At 40.3% G+C, this 18,032-nt stretch overlaps 1 protein-coding gene across 4 annotated transcripts in view; it reads right to left on the bottom strand.

The window, feature by feature from the left end:
* Positions 1-18,032, bottom strand: part of LOC130102421 (sacsin-like) — an 88,958-nt gene that overhangs the window by 68,616 nt on the left and 2,310 nt on the right. For 3 of the 4 annotated variants that reach the window (XM_056268445.1, XM_056268448.1, XM_056268446.1), the window contains exons 3-7: positions 17,538-17,625; positions 17,309-17,420; positions 12,573-12,719; positions 1,522-2,950; positions 1,341-1,429 (exon numbers count right to left, since the gene is read on the bottom strand). The exons of the other annotated variant lie outside the window; for it this stretch is intronic. In XM_056268445.1, the coding sequence (XP_056124420.1) occupies positions 1,341-1,429; positions 1,522-2,950; positions 12,573-12,719; positions 17,309-17,420; positions 17,538-17,625 (1,865 nt within the window). The remainder of the gene's footprint in view (positions 1-1,340; positions 1,430-1,521; positions 2,951-12,572; positions 12,720-17,308; positions 17,421-17,537; positions 17,626-18,032) is intronic. 4 annotated transcript variants of the gene reach the window in all.

Below are 18,032 nucleotides of genomic sequence, written 5' to 3'. Positions count from 1 at the left end.
AGTCTCAATGCCGGTTCTCTTACCAGTGGTCTGGCGGGAAACGCTAGCGGAGGGGAGGTCCACGGAGCTCGCCCAATCCTCGCTATCGGATGCCAGAAGAGAACACGCCTCGGTGGGTTCGTCGAACTCGTGGACGAACGCGGCGGCAGGCGGCGGCCGTTGTCCGTCAGTGAGCGACTCGAGCGAAACCGGCGAAGCTGGCGGGCGAACCGGCGAGCTTTGGCGGGCTGGAGAAAGCTCGGGAGCGCGCTGGGCGCGGCGCTTCTTGCGGCGCGGCACCACGGCGGGCTGTGGTGAAGGCTCGGAGAATGATGCCAGGCGAGTCCTCAGAGTCACCATAGGCAAAAACTCGCAATGAGGGCATCCGCCGTCAGCGAGCGCGAGAGCCGCGTGATCCTCACCCAGGCAGGAAACACAGATGACGTGCCGGTCTCCGTCGCTGAGCGGGGCGCGGCACGAGCCACAGGATGGCATCTTTAAAAAGACGCAGCTCTTTTGTGAAGAGAAGTGTGAGTCGCGTCAAGTAAGCGAGCAAACAGAGTACAGATACACAGAGTATAAAAGGATATAGAACGCCGGAAAGCGCAGCAGGTACGGCAGTTGAAGGCGGCGAGGCCAGCGACTCCAGAGCTCGTCCCGCTGAAAGGCTTGCTTCGACGGCGCGGCTTCTCACTCCGGATCCAGCGATGCGTGTGCGTCGCTGAAGAGATAAAAATCAGCTTGTACCAGCCTAACGAGCATATTTATAGGGTGAGACCACGCCCTTTCTGGCGGGACGTGACGATATGGGCGCGAATTGCCCCCATTGGTCATTACGTCACGCAGAGTCTCTCTCGATAGGCTGCTGCATTTGCCGCAAGAGCAACCAATAGGCGCGCGAGCTGTTTCGCCTATGTCTGCTTGCTGCTGCAAAGCGTTTTACATTAATAAAAAATTAAGGATAATTTTTGGCTTCAATATCTCGTGGAAAAGAGTTTTTCCCCTAGCGTAAAGCTATTACGCAGTACGAGAGATACTCTCGTAAGAGAACACCATTTATTGTTTGAATTTTGTGATCAAATAGACCGAATTTGAAAGATTAGGCTACACCTTGCTTGTTATCGAAAGTAACAAAACACGGAGCTTGTTATTTGGTGTTAATGGTGGTTAGGCTACAAAACTGAATTCGTTGTGTACTGTTAGATGAGGTCCATTGCTTGGTACGCAATGAGAGTATCGCGATTCGAATCGTGGGTTCTGTATCGTGGTTTTTCGGTTCGGTTCGAATATCGTTACACCCCTAATATTAATTAAATAATTTAAAAGCACTCCCGATACAATATATGAAACAGTTTTCTTACTCTGTGTTGCTAGTTTCCTTAGTTGCATAGTGCAAACATGGCTCAGATCGTTAGGTATAAATCTTTCTTTACAAAATGGCAGCAATGTTCTAAACAAAGAAAAAACAGATTATTAGTACTTTGAAAACACAATATAAACACACTAAAGAATTCAAGTAGAGACAACTATGTCACACCTTACCTTGGAAACTTCTCATTGTCGATCAAAACAGTGTTCTGCACTTCATTGCTAAATGAAGTGAAGGTTCCATCACTGAGAGGCAGAAGCTTAAGACCTTGTAGCTCTGTGTACTTCTCATCACTGAGAGCAAATTCAAGAAGAGAGTATCTGTCATCTTTACTGAGGTTTTCAGCCTTATTTCTGTGAAGGACATTTCTAACATAAGATGGAGTCACCCATGTCAAAGTATCTTTTTCAGGGAAGATTTTTCGAACATCTTTCAAAATATGTTCTGGGACTGTGACCAGATTCTCTCCTTCAGCAATCAATAATCTTGACACTGCAGACATTGTGTCACTACATATATTGTTGACTGGAAAAACTGCCTCTAAGGGAGACACCCATATTTTCTCATCATCGGCAAGGTGAAAGATCTTGTATTCAATTAGACCCTTCAGAGTGTCTGTTGCAACTTCATGCCATCGGTCTTTATGTACAGTCTTGGATAGGTCAGGCCAAAGATTGTACACAGTGGCAGCAGGCAGGGTTGAGTTTCTGGATAACTGAATGGCATCCAGGATCATCATAAGATATACATGAGGAAGGATATCTTTTATAAGTAGCTCATTCCACTTTGCAGACTCATCATTCTTCTGATCCTCCTCTTGCCACTTAATGAACCTCCGATTATCTGTCAGGCCAAAGCAAGCATTGATGTGAATGGGAAGCCCAGTTTTGTTTGAGTCATTATTTGGAAGAGGCAGAAAGCAACTGAGTCGCCCATTGCAAAGTGATCTGTCTTCATCAATTCGAAAAGCTGCATCAACTTGAGGGTAGAAGCTCAGCTTACTGGCTAGAGAGTCAATCTCTGGTTTATATCCATGTTTCAGAAGGCAAGATGTCACAAGCCATTGGGACTTTGTTTCTTCCATTTGATAGGGAATGTGTGATACAGTTTTGAAACAAGTTTTTCTGTCAAGTGATTCCTGCTTGACATGAGAAAGATCATTGTTAAATTGATTTGACGCTGAAACTTTTAGCCTATTGTGACAGAAGCCATTGGTGTCAATATGCATCAAAGTGATGGATGACACATTTCTCAGGAAAAGAAGACTGATGTCTGCATCAGCAATGAAACTGTCAAAAAGCTGTGTAACTTTTGTGGAGTCATACACGTTATCAGAGATCTCAGAAGCCTCATTACGCAGAGGGAAGCGGAAAAGCGTTCCTTTTAAGTATTGCTCCTCACTGATGACCTTCTCCCAGGAACAACTGTTGACTTGACTGACTACATTTTGAAAGGGCTGGAACTGATCTCTCAAATTCAAAAGGCTCTCTCTGTCCTCTTCATCATCCAAAGACCATCGATAGCCTTCTTCATCATCTCCAAACATCTTCTTTTGTGGGTCAAAAATGGCTAGGTGTTCAGAACTGAATACACATGGCAAGTCTGTAAATAAACAATAATAATAATTATAAATATTTTTGCGTCGCCAGTATTGTGCCAATTTACATGTCAGAATCTGACACCACAAGTACACCGAGGGGCAGTTATTCGTAAAAACTGATGAAGCAGCTGATCAGGGATGTCATTTATAAAACTGTGTGTAGGATCCTTACTAAAAATGTACGTGGGCCTGAAAGCCAAAAATGGCATACGCAAAAAATGTTTTGACTTATAAAACTCCCTTTATAAAACCCAGTGTTTAACGGTACAAGATATTAGGAAAATATGAAATATTTTTTAATAAATAAATCAAAATTGTATAAAATACATTTTTAGAGAAAGTTTTTCCTCAAACTTTTCCACTGGCAAATAGTATTTTAAATTGATTTATATCTTTAATGCAAATAAATAGGCCTTACTGTGCATTAATGATTATTAGTTGCACAAAAATATTTTCTCAGACCATGAGTTCTGCTATTATCATGCGCTAAGCAATCCTCGCTGTAGGTAAAACATTGAAACACAGCATGCCACGGGAAAAGTGTTCAAAAGCATTGCATCCCATACAAATATTTCTATTTATTAGAATATTACATTTTCTTTGTAATTTTTCTGTAATGATTTCATATAATTTAAGTTCTTAAAGGGCCCTATTATGGATTTTTGAAAATGACCTTTCATGTAGTGTGTATAATAGCTCTAAGTGAATGAAAACATCCTGCAAAGTTTTAAATCTGAAAGTGCACTGTATATTAAGTTATTGTCTTTCAAAAGTAAGAGTCGACTCTGAGTCAATTAAATGAATCGTTTTTCAAACGAGTCATAAGCCGTTTCGTCGTGACGTCAAGACGAAACATTAGTATATTGCCCAACTACACGGGAACACTTGAACCTCAAACCGGCAGCTGATTCCTGTGGATACTGGATAACATCATGTCGAGAAGACGCTGTGCTCTACAATGTGAAGGTAAAGCCATTTTTTTTTCACTGCCCAAGGACGAGCATGTGAAGAATCAGTGGTTAAAATGAATCTTTACCACGATATCACAGCAGTATAATCCTAAACTTTTGCTGTGTTCCCTTTATTTTACTGACGACTGCTTCTCAAATTTTGGAGTTCAATCCAGGATTCGCAAACCGCTTGCTCTTGAAAGACGGTGTTCAAAAAACATAGTTTTGAGTTTTATATTGTGTAGGTCTCCTGCTAACTGGTTAGCTCACATTATTACTGTCTTACTGAAATACTGCTGATCAGTTATTACCTATAACTGTGTCTATTAATGCAGATTGTCTGCCGTTCTTATTTCTTTGAGGATATATTTGTTTTACCAACGTTTATGTTACATCAGATCATTCACTCTAGAGCTTGGCTAATGTACATTGCATACATACACTGTTATTGATACAGTTTCCACGCATTCACCGCATTATATTAGAAAAATACTTGGAAAATAAATTAGTAACGTTAATGCTTGTTGGTGAGGAATTACAGTTGCAACATCTTATAATGTACCTCAAACTGAGTAGTGTATCAGTGTGAAACGTCCTGCTCGAGTCGTCCTTGCGATGGAGGTTCGGGTTGAACAACGAGCTCTTCCAGTGTTTCCTCATCGGACTCGCGCTAGCATTAATATGGTCAAATCGACGTCATAGTTCGTTACTGTGTTTAGTTTACGATGTAGGAAGCCTTAGTCAGGACAAGCAGAGCTGAAGTTGTTATGGCAATGAGCGTTTTTGTTTTCGACGCGCGCGCTGTACACGGTAGACTGAGCTGTCTGGCCAATCAGAACAGAGTAGCTCATGAAAAGGAGGGATTTAGAGGGATTGATTCATTTGACAAGTCGTTTGAGAATCATTGAAAATGTGATGTTGTGCAAATGTATATTATGAGGAAACTAAACAGTTTTTTTTTTTTTTACCTTTGATGCATGTAAACCTGTTGTAGGAGACTCCACAACAACATTTGGAAACTTTAAAGGTCCCCTGACATGAAATTTCCACTTTCTGAGGTTTTTTAACATTAATATGAGTTCCCCTAGCCTGTATATGGTAGTGATGTATGTCTCGAGACCACTTTTACGTGGTCTCGGTCTTGTCACGGCCTTGACGGTCTTTGGTCTTGGTCTTGGTCTTGTCTTGGTCTCGGACCTCTCGGTCTTGTCTAGGTCTCGCTGTCTCAGACCGACATAGTGGTCGGGGGATTTAGCAATACAATACTACAATATCCATGACGATATCCGCAACGGATTGAAGCGCGCGTCCGAGTGAAGACAGTGCAGTGTGCGCGAGCCGTATCCGCGCCACTGATCGCAGTGGCAACGAGCACTTTGATCACTTGATTTAAAAAACACATATCATGTACAGTTATTGATGTATCAATATTTAGTAAAACACATATCAGTGACATGATGGGTTTTAACTTCATTCAGGAGATTTTGGGTAACTGCACAACTGACAGATGACTTTGAGCGCACCGCCAACGGTGTGTGTGTGTGTGTAACCATAGCGACAAAACAACCAACTTTCAGATCCTGCACTTAAGCTTATAATTTCGTTTTTAAAAATATTTATGTATTTAAAAGTTGCAGAATGGATTCATTTGGAGACTTCGAAATTGGCAGAGATAGGCAGGCAATGCAAAACAAAATCTTACAAGTTATTGCTTAGCTTCAACAACACTAGTCTGTTTTTTGGTCTCGGTTTTGGTCTCGACTTGGTCTGTCTTGGTCTTGGTCTTGTCTTTGTCTCGATCAGTGACGTGCAGTCTGGGTAGGCAAACTAGGCACTGCCTACCCTGCCAAAATTCAAAAATAAAAAAAAATATTAAATAATAAACTTGTATTTGTATTTTTACTGTTTATTCTTGTGATTTATATATGCAATATGGGTGTTATTCCAATTGTTTAGACGTTACGATGACAAATGTAGCAGTTACGCATAATCAAATTAAAAATAAATGGTAGAATAAGCAGTGCTTTTACGGTCCATTCATTGCAGACGACAAGCGAAAAACCCATGTTGCGCATGCGCACTTCGATCATGTATTCTTTAACATGTACGGCAAAAAGCACAACTCTGCTGTGCCTTTGGACGTAAATATGCTATGCCCGTACCCATCTACGTTACATATCAGACATGGACCAATTAGAATCGAGATATTACAGGACACATTTGCGTAGCTAACGTAATTACACCACAGCTAGCCTACATGCCTAATCCCCGCCAAATTCAAAGTCAAAATGACAGCACCGGCCGTGATCACAGAGTTAAGACATTTTTCCAAGCTCGATTGTAATTCAAAATCTGAGTTAATAGCAAGAGGGAGGTCTACGGCAGCCTTTAGCCGCGTTTCCACCGCAATTACCAGGAACTATTTGTCCCAGGAACTTTTTTCATAGGAACTTTTTTTGCCCCAGAACGGTTGCTCACTGCGTTTACACCGTGGACTAAAGTACCGGGAAGATTAGTCTGGTGACGTTGAACTGCGTGCGACTGCTCCTCCCAGTCTGCGCGTACTTGTTTTGAGTTTTAAGTATTGAGGAGATTCAAGCTGTGCTGTTTTTGTGTGCGATCTATTGGTTTACTAACGAGGTAATTAACAAAACGGCAGAAAAGAGACGAACACTAATACCAAAGCGTATTCATTTCAGAAAGCTCGTAATGCTAGATTTTGTTATCAGCTATAGCGGACATGACCGTGAGATGGATGGGACGAACGCGCGCCATCCGGCAGAGAGAACAAGGTAAAATAACCAATCAGCATGTTCAGCGCACAAGTCCCACCCCGAAAGTTCCTGAACTCTGAAAAAGTACTACCTCGCCAGCAGGGACTTTCTTGGGGGGAAATTTTTACCCGGAACTTCATTTAGACCCTGGTTCCTGCGGTGTAAACACACGGAGTACCACCCCAAAGTTCCTAGTTCCTGGGGAAAGTTCCTGCGGTGGAAACGCGGCTTTAGATGGACTAGTGCCAGCAGACAATGCCAGCAGCCATATTACCCTGTAGCCCAAGACTGGTTGCCCACTGAAGCTAAGCAGGGCTGAGCCTGGTTAGTACCTGGATGGGAGACCTTCTGAGAAAACCAGGTTGCTGCTGGAAGAGGTGTTAGTGAGGCCAGCAGGGGGCGCTCACCCTGTGGTCTGTGTGGGTCCTAACGCCCCAGTATAGTGACGGGGACACTACACTGTCAAAGAGCACCGTCCTTCGGATGAGACGTTAAACCGAGGTCCTGACTCTCTGTGGTCACAAAAAATCCCAGGATGTCTTTCGAAAGAGTAGGGGTGTAACCCCAGCATCCTGGCCAAATTTGCCCAGTGGCCTCTGTCCATCATGGCCTCCTAATCATCCCCATATATATATACCAATTGGCTTCATCACTCTGTCTCCTCTCCACCAGTAAGCTGGTGTGTGGTGGGCGTTCTGGCGCAATATGGCTGCCGTCGCATCATCCAGGTGATGCTGCACATTGGTGGTGGTTGAGGAGATTCCCCCTTCTATGTAAAGCGCTTTGAGTGCCAAGAAAAGCGCTATATAAATGTAATGAATTATTATTATTATTATTATTAGTGCAGCAACTGAAGGCCGTAAAGACGAATTTTACAAAGTTGTGTTCGACGTCTTTACGAGGAAAGAGCGGCGGATGTATTTTATGTACAAATAAGTCAAAAACTATTTTGGGCTTAATATTGAATTGATAAATGTGGTTGAATTAATGCAAGCCATTTGCCTTCATATTCAATTGAGCAGTGTGTGATTTTACTTTTGCTGACAGACATAATTGGCCGCTGTGCAAAAATTAAGGATTAAGAATGGTTGTATTCTGATGCTGGAGTGGACATTAACTACCGGTGTGTGCCTGTGCCGTGCTTGTGTGTGTGCGTGCGTTTATGTATGTGTGTGTGTGTGTGTGTGTTTGTGCGAGAGAGAGAGAGAGAGAGAGAGAGAGAGAGAGAGAGAGAGAGAGAGAGAGAGAGAGAGAGAGAGAGAGAGATAGAGAGACTGTGAGAGTACACGTACATTTCTTGATATGCTGCGCTTGTGCGTAACGTTTACTGTTATTACGTATTGTTAGCCTAAACAATAAATCAGGTAATCTGGCTTTCATAACTCAGTGTCTAGCCTCTGTAAGACATCACCGCACGTCACTGGTCTCGATACCCTCTGGTCTTGGTAGTGTCTTGGTCTCGGTTTAGGCGGTCTTGACTACAAGTCTAGTATATGGTCCCCCAGTGGCTAGACATTTCAATCGGTGTAAACCGAGCTTTGGCTATCTCTCTCTGCCTTTGAGAAAATGAAAGCTCAGACGGGCTGATCTTGAATCTCCCCCGTATGACGTCATACGGAGGAAAGGTTACCTCCCCTTTCTCTGCTTTGCCCGCCCGGAGAATTTGGCTCGCCATGAGAAAATGAGCTATGAAGTACGAGTTTTTCCTCGAGAGATATCATGGCTTGCAAACGAGCGAAGCATGGCAGTTGATCAGTGTTCGGATGTACAAATGAACACAAAAGTATTTTTTAGTTCCTTTATCCGAGCCTCTGAAGAAACAATGGGTTCATTTTATTTTCTCTGGAAATGCACCGACACAACTTCCCAAAGTTTTGAATGGTCCAAACATTTCACCGACACCGACGACTGTTTCCTCAACTTGGGCCAATACAGAGCTGGCCTCGATGAACGTCTGACAATAAATCGATCGAGCTACCAAGCAACAATTTCTGATGTGTAACGTTAGCCTAATTGTTCAAGATCAGACAGGTAATCTTTCTCTCAAAATCGTTCAATACTGTTTATGCATAAGTCAAGCCAGTGACTAAAATATCAACTTCACATGGTTTCTTTTAGTAGGATGAAAATAATCTTATTTAAATTGTGAACAAATTATATACAGAAAGCGATCAAAGAACAATCTTTCCACACAGCGCGAGTTTATCTGGACAACTCGTTATGAAATCAATGACGCACGTTACACTGCACAACGAAGCTCTTACTGTATGTACATCATCGAGTTTGCATTGGGGAAAGCATTAGAGAGAGTGCAGAAACTGCGCTGCAATGATAAAATCTTCATTCTCGTGATCAACAGACTGTAATCTGCTTGCTCTCAATGCTCATCACGGCAACATTTTATGTGATGGGAATAGATCTAAATACCTTAAAAACTTCTCACGATTCGTTAATCTCGATAGCTGTAATAGTAAAAATGTATAATAGCTGTAGTAAAATTATTCGAGAGAGTTTCACATGTAATATGTAGCTATTTCATATGCAAGCATGTCAGCCAATCACAGCAGTGGGCGGTTACACTGAAGACTCACAGCCAATCCCAGCAGTGGGCGGTTACACTGAATCCCACAGAGACATGCCCTTCAAACAGAGCGTTCAAATCAGAGGCTAAAATCAGGCTAGGAAAAGGGCCTTTTATTTCTAAATTATGACTATTTTTGATCTAAAAAACATTCTAACATTATAAGGGCAACCCAGGAAACATTATAAAATAATAAAATAACCCCATGTCAGGGGACCTTTAAAGTAGCATAATAGGGGCCCTTTAACTCCATTAATGAGAATGGCATGATTCATCTAAATGTGCTTATTATTAACATAGTTTACCCCTTTCTCTGCACCCCCCATTTTGGAAAGGGGGTCAAAAATGACAACCCAACATAAAAAGGTTGCTGCTCATAAGTCATTCTGAATAGGCACACAACTAACATATATTTAGAAACCCAACACTTGCGAGTTTGCAGTTCAAGACCCCGACTGTTAACATAGAGATATATAATCATAAAAATATATATAATACGTTTTTTTTTACAATATTTATTTAAAATGTATAAAAAATTGTGTCTGTGTAGTAACTTAGAAACACAATAAAACTGAAACCACAAGTTTACTTGAGTTTACTTAATTTAAACTAAATTAATAACTTTTTTACAAAAAAAGAACCATCTCTGACTTACTTAAAGGTACAATATGTAAGAATTGTATATCAAAATATCCCAAAACCACTTGCACAGTGTTATATATTTCTTTCAATTGCGTACTTCCATTATCCTAAATGTTTCCAAGAATTTATAAATTCAGAGAAATTCACAATTTTAAAAATCGCCCGTCCCTTTTCCAACAAACTAACACACAGAATAACATTATAACTTTCAACACACTCAAATGCCGTTTAGTGGGACAGTGTAACGTTAGACCAAGTGAAACAGCGCTGCGTTACCTCACAAGTTAATTCGTCAAATAAACTGACCTGTGTGAGTATTAATACAGCACTTGAGTGTAGTTCGGTTGAATTAAATGTCCTTATTCCATTATATCAGCGGGACTCGCGTGTGATATCTGTCTCTCATTAGCAATCGTGACCCGCTTCATACCACAGTCATGATAAAAAAAATGAATGTTTTCACTCATCCATAAACATTATTAGATCCATCAGCATGACGACAAGTTCCATGATTCCGCTTATCACTGCGTCATCAACCTACGCCTGTTATTGTAAGAGGTTAGCGACCTGTTGCTTTATTTTCCTGTTATCTCTGTAAAGCTGATCTCTATTGTAAAAAGCGCTATATAAATAAAGGTGGCTTGACTTGATTTGACAAGTGTGGTCATGCTTTATTTCAAATCTGAGGATGTTATCTCTACAACTATGAATTTTATGAAACATTTTGTAATACCATGTCATGTGTTTTTTTTTTGAGAGAAGGCAAATAAAAAAATGGCCCCTGTAAGCTGCCTTGCAGTCTATTGTCTGTGTCTGGTGTGGAGAACTGCCACATTCATGTTCCTATTGTTCTCACTTGACAAACCGCTCTCACCTCTGCAGGGTATGATATGAGCCCTAATCTTCATTATTCCTATATCATTATTCTTATGTTTTTATTCTTTTATGTTCCATTATTCTGGCATTACCCGGCTTGCCCATCCACATCACTTTGATTCCAATATACATTTATCCACCTATTATAAATAGTCTTTCTAGAAAAAAAAAAAAAAATCTTATGAACTTATGTGAATTCTTTTGACAAAATACATCATGAACTCTAACTGCACCTGTGCAGCCGGCATTAGAGATACAATTAGCATCAAACTACATAAGACAATGTATACGATTAATTCTATGCTTTTACTCAAAACTCGCTTTAAACCACCAACAAGTGTTTGCAATAACTTCCTATTTCGATCTAAAGTGGGTTTTGGTCATATTATGTTGTTGAAATGTGTTATTCATAACCTTTTATTAGAATCGCTGCACTTGCTTAGAATTTCATGTAATCCTTGTTGAATTCATGTAAATTGTCATGAAAATAAGCCAAATCGCATGAAAATCACATACAAATCATTTACTATCTTAATTGTGTGTTTATTAGCTTCATATTTCATATGTAGAAGCAGTTTTCTGTGTTTGTTGTGTACAGAACTGACCGTGGAAGTGTAATGGAAGTTTGTCATCGGGAGACAGGACTGGTTATGAACGCGTAATATGAGTGTCATGTGCAGCAAATGATCATAACAGCAATTGGGGAAGAGAAAACACTGGCAGACAGCGCTGGAAGCTGCTAATGCTCATCAGATCAGTAGAAATCAGTAAAAAATGACTAGAAATTATAATTGTGTAAATTGATAAATATATCAATATTTCCAGATTTGAGCACTTTTGGACTAAAAAGTGATGAACACTATTCAGTGAAGCTACACAAATAAACAGGAGCAGAAATGACTGAATATGAATGTATATTGTTATTCTATTCAAAATATATAAAAATAAGACATTAATGTCACTGCAACCTAGTTTTATCATAAACAGTGGTAAATATCGAAGCTGGAGACTTAAAAATCGAAGCTGGAGTCTTAAATATTTCTAATGATATTCAGTTTGTCCAGATCAAGTAAGAGTCTGATGTTTTAATGTGCAGTGAATGTTAAACAACAATAATCTGGGGTCGCCTGCGATCTTTGTGTATAAAGTTTTTTTCATTTTTAATGCTGGCAGGGGAAGAGTTAAATTTATTAAAATTCTTCACTCCTAAATAGATTAAAGATGAAACTAATATAAAACAAATCGTTTTAAATGCTTCAAGTGAATTTAGGAATCAGAACATTATAATGTACAGTTTTGATATTGGTTAAATATTATATTCAACAGTGTTATGAAATGTATGCTATTTTAGTTTTATTTAAAGATGAACTTTAAGCGAGCGTTAGATGATGGAAAAGAAAATCTAAATGTAAAAAAAATGGGAAATAAGCATGCACATTTTACTATTAATAATAGACTAGCCATTAAAAAAGGTTACTGTATTCTGTAACATAGTATCTTTCTGTACATCATTCTATGAAGGTTTGCTTTTCTAGTAACTTGTGTAAGCTGTGCTAATTAGCAAGTTAATTTGTTAGCATGCTAACCATTAGAAATCTTAGAATACAACTGAGAACACAAAAATTACATAAGTTATTGTGATCATTAGTAGCTTTGTATACATAATGTGATATATAATTTAAAAATAAATTACCTGGCATTTTGTGATGTTAGCACCACATATTGTAGGATTCAGCAGGCACTTAGTAGAATACCCCAAAAAAGGTTATATGAGCCAATCTGTTAATGTAGTGTATTTCACCTGTAATATGATAAACAGAGTTGAAGCCGATCCCAAATCTCCCGACTTTTGTTGGGTCGTCCTGCTTGATGCTTCTGCCAACTCTCTGGATTCCCTCCCAGTCTTCCTCTGTGAAGGCTGCATCATTGAAGGCATAGAGAGCCGGTCCTGCCAGAGCAAAGATGCAAACAGATGATCAGACAAAAATGGCCAAACATCTTTGAAAATAACACACTTTGCATATAGCACAGTAAAGACTTTCAGTATCTGGTCAAATACTGGTCACAAGAATGAGTTATGAGTCTCTCATACTGTATTTACTGAATGCCCTTATTTTCAGCTCATTTTATTTTAGGACGAAACTGTGATTTTGACCTGGTTTTGAGATACAAAGAGTTTTGAGATACAATACTGGTGACTGGAGCTTGTCAAATGAGGAGAAGCACGGATGGCAGTTATTAATGGCAAAGTGCATCTAATTTATTATTTTGGTTGCTCCTAAATCAGCTAAGCTGCCAATTATCATCAATGCCCAATGTCCAATCAACAATCAGATATTTTTTTCCCATGCAAATAGTTCTCATGATCTTCACAACATTTACAGAGCTTCAATTGAGCTTCAATCCACTCCTACTGATATAGTCACATAGAATAAAAGCCAATCATATTAACAGAACACATAGTGCAATAGGCTGATATTTTACACTTATACTTTTATTCTTCTTTTAAAACTTCAAATAATAGCCGAGTCCCAAATAGACGCCTGTCTCTTTTACACGCCTGGTGTGGCGACAGGTTTGGATAAATAAAGGCCTGGTCTGTTTTTTAGTTTCGGGTTGTATTTAATCTTCTAAAACCCGTCAGATCGTCTGTTTAAGCCAGTTCTATGGTGCAGATTGCGTACGCAAGAGAGCCCTGCGCGTCTGGGAGCCCTGAACGATGCGAAATAGGGCAACGTGCAATAAACATACTAGCACCTTAGCAAATGCACTTTAACCCATGGAACTGTGTTGTCAACAATGTCCATTTTCTTCTGTGTCTACTTTTTCTTCTCTTCTCAGGTTCTTGTTGATGTTGTTGATAATGATCTTTTGTGACGTTTTTATTATTTATTTTTTATGAAGCAACTCTGCACTGTGCCCAAGCAAAATTTCCCCTTGGGGACAATAAAGTTAACCTACCTAACTTATTTACCTACCTGTTAGCGCAAAACGGCAGGCAGAGTTAGCGGAGGCCGGAGAGGGGGAAGTGGAGGAGAGCGAAGAGTAGGAGAAATTCGTCAATAAACTTGTAACTTGTTTTGTTCGGCCCATGGCTGTCACATCGTTTTTGTTGCAAATAATCTAAAGGGGGGTCGTACACCGGACGAGAAGCGCCGCGCCGCACCGAGTCAGGTCTATGACAACTCGGGGTATTATGATATTCTCAATTCATTCAGTTAACGGACGCTCTGAGGTAAAGTGTTCAGACTGCAGACTTAGCAACGATTGTATTTAATTGTACAGCACAATCATAACATAGTACAGACATTATCTTAATTCCATAATGTCCTTAAACATAACAATATTGCTGGCCATAAATTGAGAAAGTGCGCGTCCGGTGTGCGATACCTCGAGTTGTCCTAGACGCGACGCGGCGCAGCGCTGCACTTCTCGCCCCTTCAGACAATATATTAAGCTAATTCTTGCATTAACTGATTTGTTAGACACATTCGAATTATAAATAAAACATAATATAATGTGGTAACCTCCGACTGTCATGCTTTCTGCCTATCAGCCTATGCTATTTGGATCGTTATCTCTAGGCCTAAAATCAATGAACAAGGTCTCAACACTAAATTAAAGGCCTGTCTCATATAGATGCCTGTCTCAAATACAAGCCGGTGCAGTTCGTCGATTTGGGAAAATAAAAGCCCGGGCTATTATTTGAAGTTTTACGGTAGTTAGGTTTGAGGAAAAAATCTATAACTATTTGGCGAGCCAGCCAGGAGCCCAAGGATCCTCCCTCCGTGGGTGGGGGACTTTCCGGACAACGGACAAGACAAAGTTACTGGGCCCTATTTTAACGATCTAAAACGCAAGTGTCAAGCGCAAAAGCGCAAGTAACTTTGTGGGCGGATCTCGGCGCTGTTGCTATTTAACCGGCGGGATAAATGACTCTTGCGCTCGACGCAAATCTAAAAGGGATTGGTCTGAAGTAGCTTCATTATTCATAGGTGTGGTTTGGGCGTAACGGGAAACAAACCAATAAGAGCGTCATATCACATTCCCTTTAAGAGCATGATGAACGAGGTGCGCTTGTTCCATGGCGCAATACTATTATAACGGCACAGTTACCAGGCGCGCTTCAGAATCGGTTCACAGCCGAGGAGATCGATGTTCTCATCAGGCCCGTAAAAGAAAGAGAAGTGACATTGTGGACGGGACAAACCCACCCAAATTAGCTTCGGTTAAACATGCATATAATAATTTGGGTAAATGTGTAAGCTTTATGCCTATTTTTCCCATCGTCATGGACACAACAATGATTTCCCTAATGTTTTAGTATTTTTCCTTATAATAATGTATCATTTGCAAAAAGTAAAATGCATCTGTGTACAGGTCCTTCTAAAAAAATTAGCATATTGTGATAAAGTTCATAATTTTCCATAATGTAATGATAAAAATTAAACTTTCATATATTTTAGATTCATTGCACACCAACTGAAATATTTCAGGTCTTTTATTGTTTTAATACTGATGATTTTGGCATACAGCTCATGAAAACCCAAAATTCCTGTCTCAAATAATTAGCATATTTCATCCGACCAATAAAAGAAGTGTTTTTAATAAAAAAAAAAAAAAGGTCAACCTTCAAATAATTATGTTCAGTTATGCACTCAATACTTGGTCGGGAATCCTTTTGCAGAAATGACTGCTTCAATGCGGCGTGGCATGGAGGCAATCAGCCTGTGGCACTGCTGAGGTGTTATGGAGGCCCAGGATGCTTCGATAGCGGCCTTAAGCTCATCCAGAGTGTTGGGTCTTGCGTCTCTCAACTTTCTCTTAACAATATCCCACAGATTCTCTATGGGGTTCAGGTCAGGAGAGTTGGCAGACCAATTGAGCACAGTAATACCATGGTCAGTAAACCATTTACCAGTGGTTTTGGCACTGTGAGCAGGTGCCAGGTCGTGCTGAAAAATGAAATCTTCATCTCCATAAAGCTTTTCAGCAGATGGAAGCATGAAGTGCTCCAAAATCTCCTGATAGCTAGCTGCATTGACCCTGCCCTTGATAAAACACAGTGCACCAACACCAGCAGCTGACATGGCACCCCAGACCATCACTGACTGTGGGTACTTGACACTGGACTTCAGGCATTTTGGCATTTCCTTCTCCCCAGTCTTCCTCCAGACTCTGGCACCTTGATTTCCGAATGACATGCAAAACTGAGCAACAGTCCAGTGCTGCTTCTCTGTAGCCCAGGTCAGGCGCTTCTGCCGCTGTTTCTGGTTCAAAAGTGGCTTGACCTGGGGAATGCGGCACCTGTAGCCCATTTCCTGCACACGCCTGTGCACGGTGGCTCTGGATGTTTCTACTCCAGATTCAGTCCACTGCTTCCGCAGGTCCCCCAAGGTCTGGAATCGGTCCTTCTCCACAATCTTCCTCAGGGTCCGGTCACCTTTTCTCGTTGTGCAGCGTTTTTTGCCACACTTTTTCCTTCCCACAGACTTCCCACTGAGGTGCCTTGATACAGCACTCTGGGAACAGCCTATTTGTTCAGAAATGTCTTTCTGTGTCTTACCCTCTTGCTTGAGGGTGTCAATGATGGCCTTCTGGACAGCAGTCGGGTCGGCAGTCTTACCCATGATTGCGGTTTTGAGTAATGAAACAGGCTGGGAGTTTTTAAAAGCCTCAGGAATCTTTTGCAGGTGTTTAGTGTTAATTAGTTGATTCAGATGATTAGGTTAATAGCTCGTTTAGAGACCCTTTTCATGATATGCTAATTTTTTTAGATAGGAATTTTGGGTTTTCATGAGCTGTATGCCAAAATCATCAGTATTAAAACAATAAAAGACCTGAAATATTTCAGTTGGTGTGCAATGAATCTAAAATATATGAAAGTTTAATTTTTATCATTATATTATGGAAAATAATGAACTTTATCACAATATGCTAATTTTTTGAGAAGGACCTGTAGATGAGAGAATCATCTACAGTGTATGCGCGTTGTTCACACTCTGTATTATGGCCAAGCATGCACGCTTAAAATAGCATCTGAATGTACGCGCAACGTGCCACTGACTTTAGACTAGGTTTTTTCTGGTCAGTGGCGCCATTGTTTCCTGGAACTGCAAAATAGCACTAGGGAATGTTTGCGCCGAAACACGCCTCCTTTTTGCGCTGAACCGCCCAGGGAGCGCAAGTTCATTTCCTAGTTTGCCGGCGTGCGTCTGTGGAGGGAAAAGCCCGCTTTGCGCGGGTGCAAAATAGGAATGATACATGCGTCGGTGTACAAAGTAATTTGCGCCGGGTGCAAGATAGGGCCCAAGAAGTGCAAATAGCCGCTGCCAAAAAGTTGGATTTAATATAAAAACATACTGTAAATTTCAGAACTCAAAACTCGCTTCCCATTAAAAAAAGGGCAGAAGGTATAGTTGCAAAACTCTTCATGGTTGTGACATGAATGAGGACAAATGTTAAACCTTAGACTAATTTTGAAATCTTAAGTCTAGTGTGATTTAAATCTGCTTCCAGTGTTTACAACACAAATACCTTGATACTTCCCGAGCTCTTCAGTCCACAGGCTCTGAGTCCCATAATGCCTCTCATCATGAATAAACACCACACGTGAAGCTCCTGCATCATCTGCATTCTGGATCAGCTCCTGGTATGTTACAGGATTAATATTAAAAGCAGAAATTATAAGATATTTAATAATACATACCATTTAACAATGATGCAAAAGTATTCATGCAATTTTTAAACCTTTTTTTTAGCCTACCTTCAATATTTGTCCTCCATCTGGGTACCTTCTCAAAATTTCTTTTAGGTAATCAATGAATGGTGGAGACGTCGCACCAAATTTATTTCTGCATTGAACAATGTAAAGTTTATCAAAAACTGCACAAAACACATACAGAGCAAATTCAAGGTGCATGTAATTGTCACGTCTATTCAGTTTTGTTTGTTCTTAGTTTCTGTTTTCCTGGACTTTTAGTTTGTTTTCATCAGTCACATTTGTTTCTTTGTCTCAGTTTCCCGCCAGTTATCGGTTGTCATGGACACTCATCTAATCATCTCACCTGTTTATTATCATCTCATCATCAGTGTGTATTTAAGTTGTTCTGTTTCACTCTTCAGTCGGTTACTGTTTGTTGCACACACACACTTTTACTGTCACTTTCCTTTCTGTACCCGAGTTTACTTAATTATTAAAAATCTTCTTCATCATTTTGACAGTAATAGACTAAATACAAAATCAGCTTAATAAATAAAT

This window comes from Rhinichthys klamathensis, unplaced genomic scaffold, assembly GCF_029890125.1.
Source record: "Rhinichthys klamathensis goyatoka isolate OS25496 unplaced genomic scaffold, OSU_Roscu_1.1 h1tg000272l_1, whole genome shotgun sequence".
Classification (NCBI taxonomy): Eukaryota; Metazoa; Chordata; class Actinopteri; order Cypriniformes; family Leuciscidae; genus Rhinichthys; species Rhinichthys klamathensis.
The sequence above is the reverse complement of the archived record's forward strand: the minus strand, read 5'-3'. Positions and strand labels throughout refer to the sequence as shown.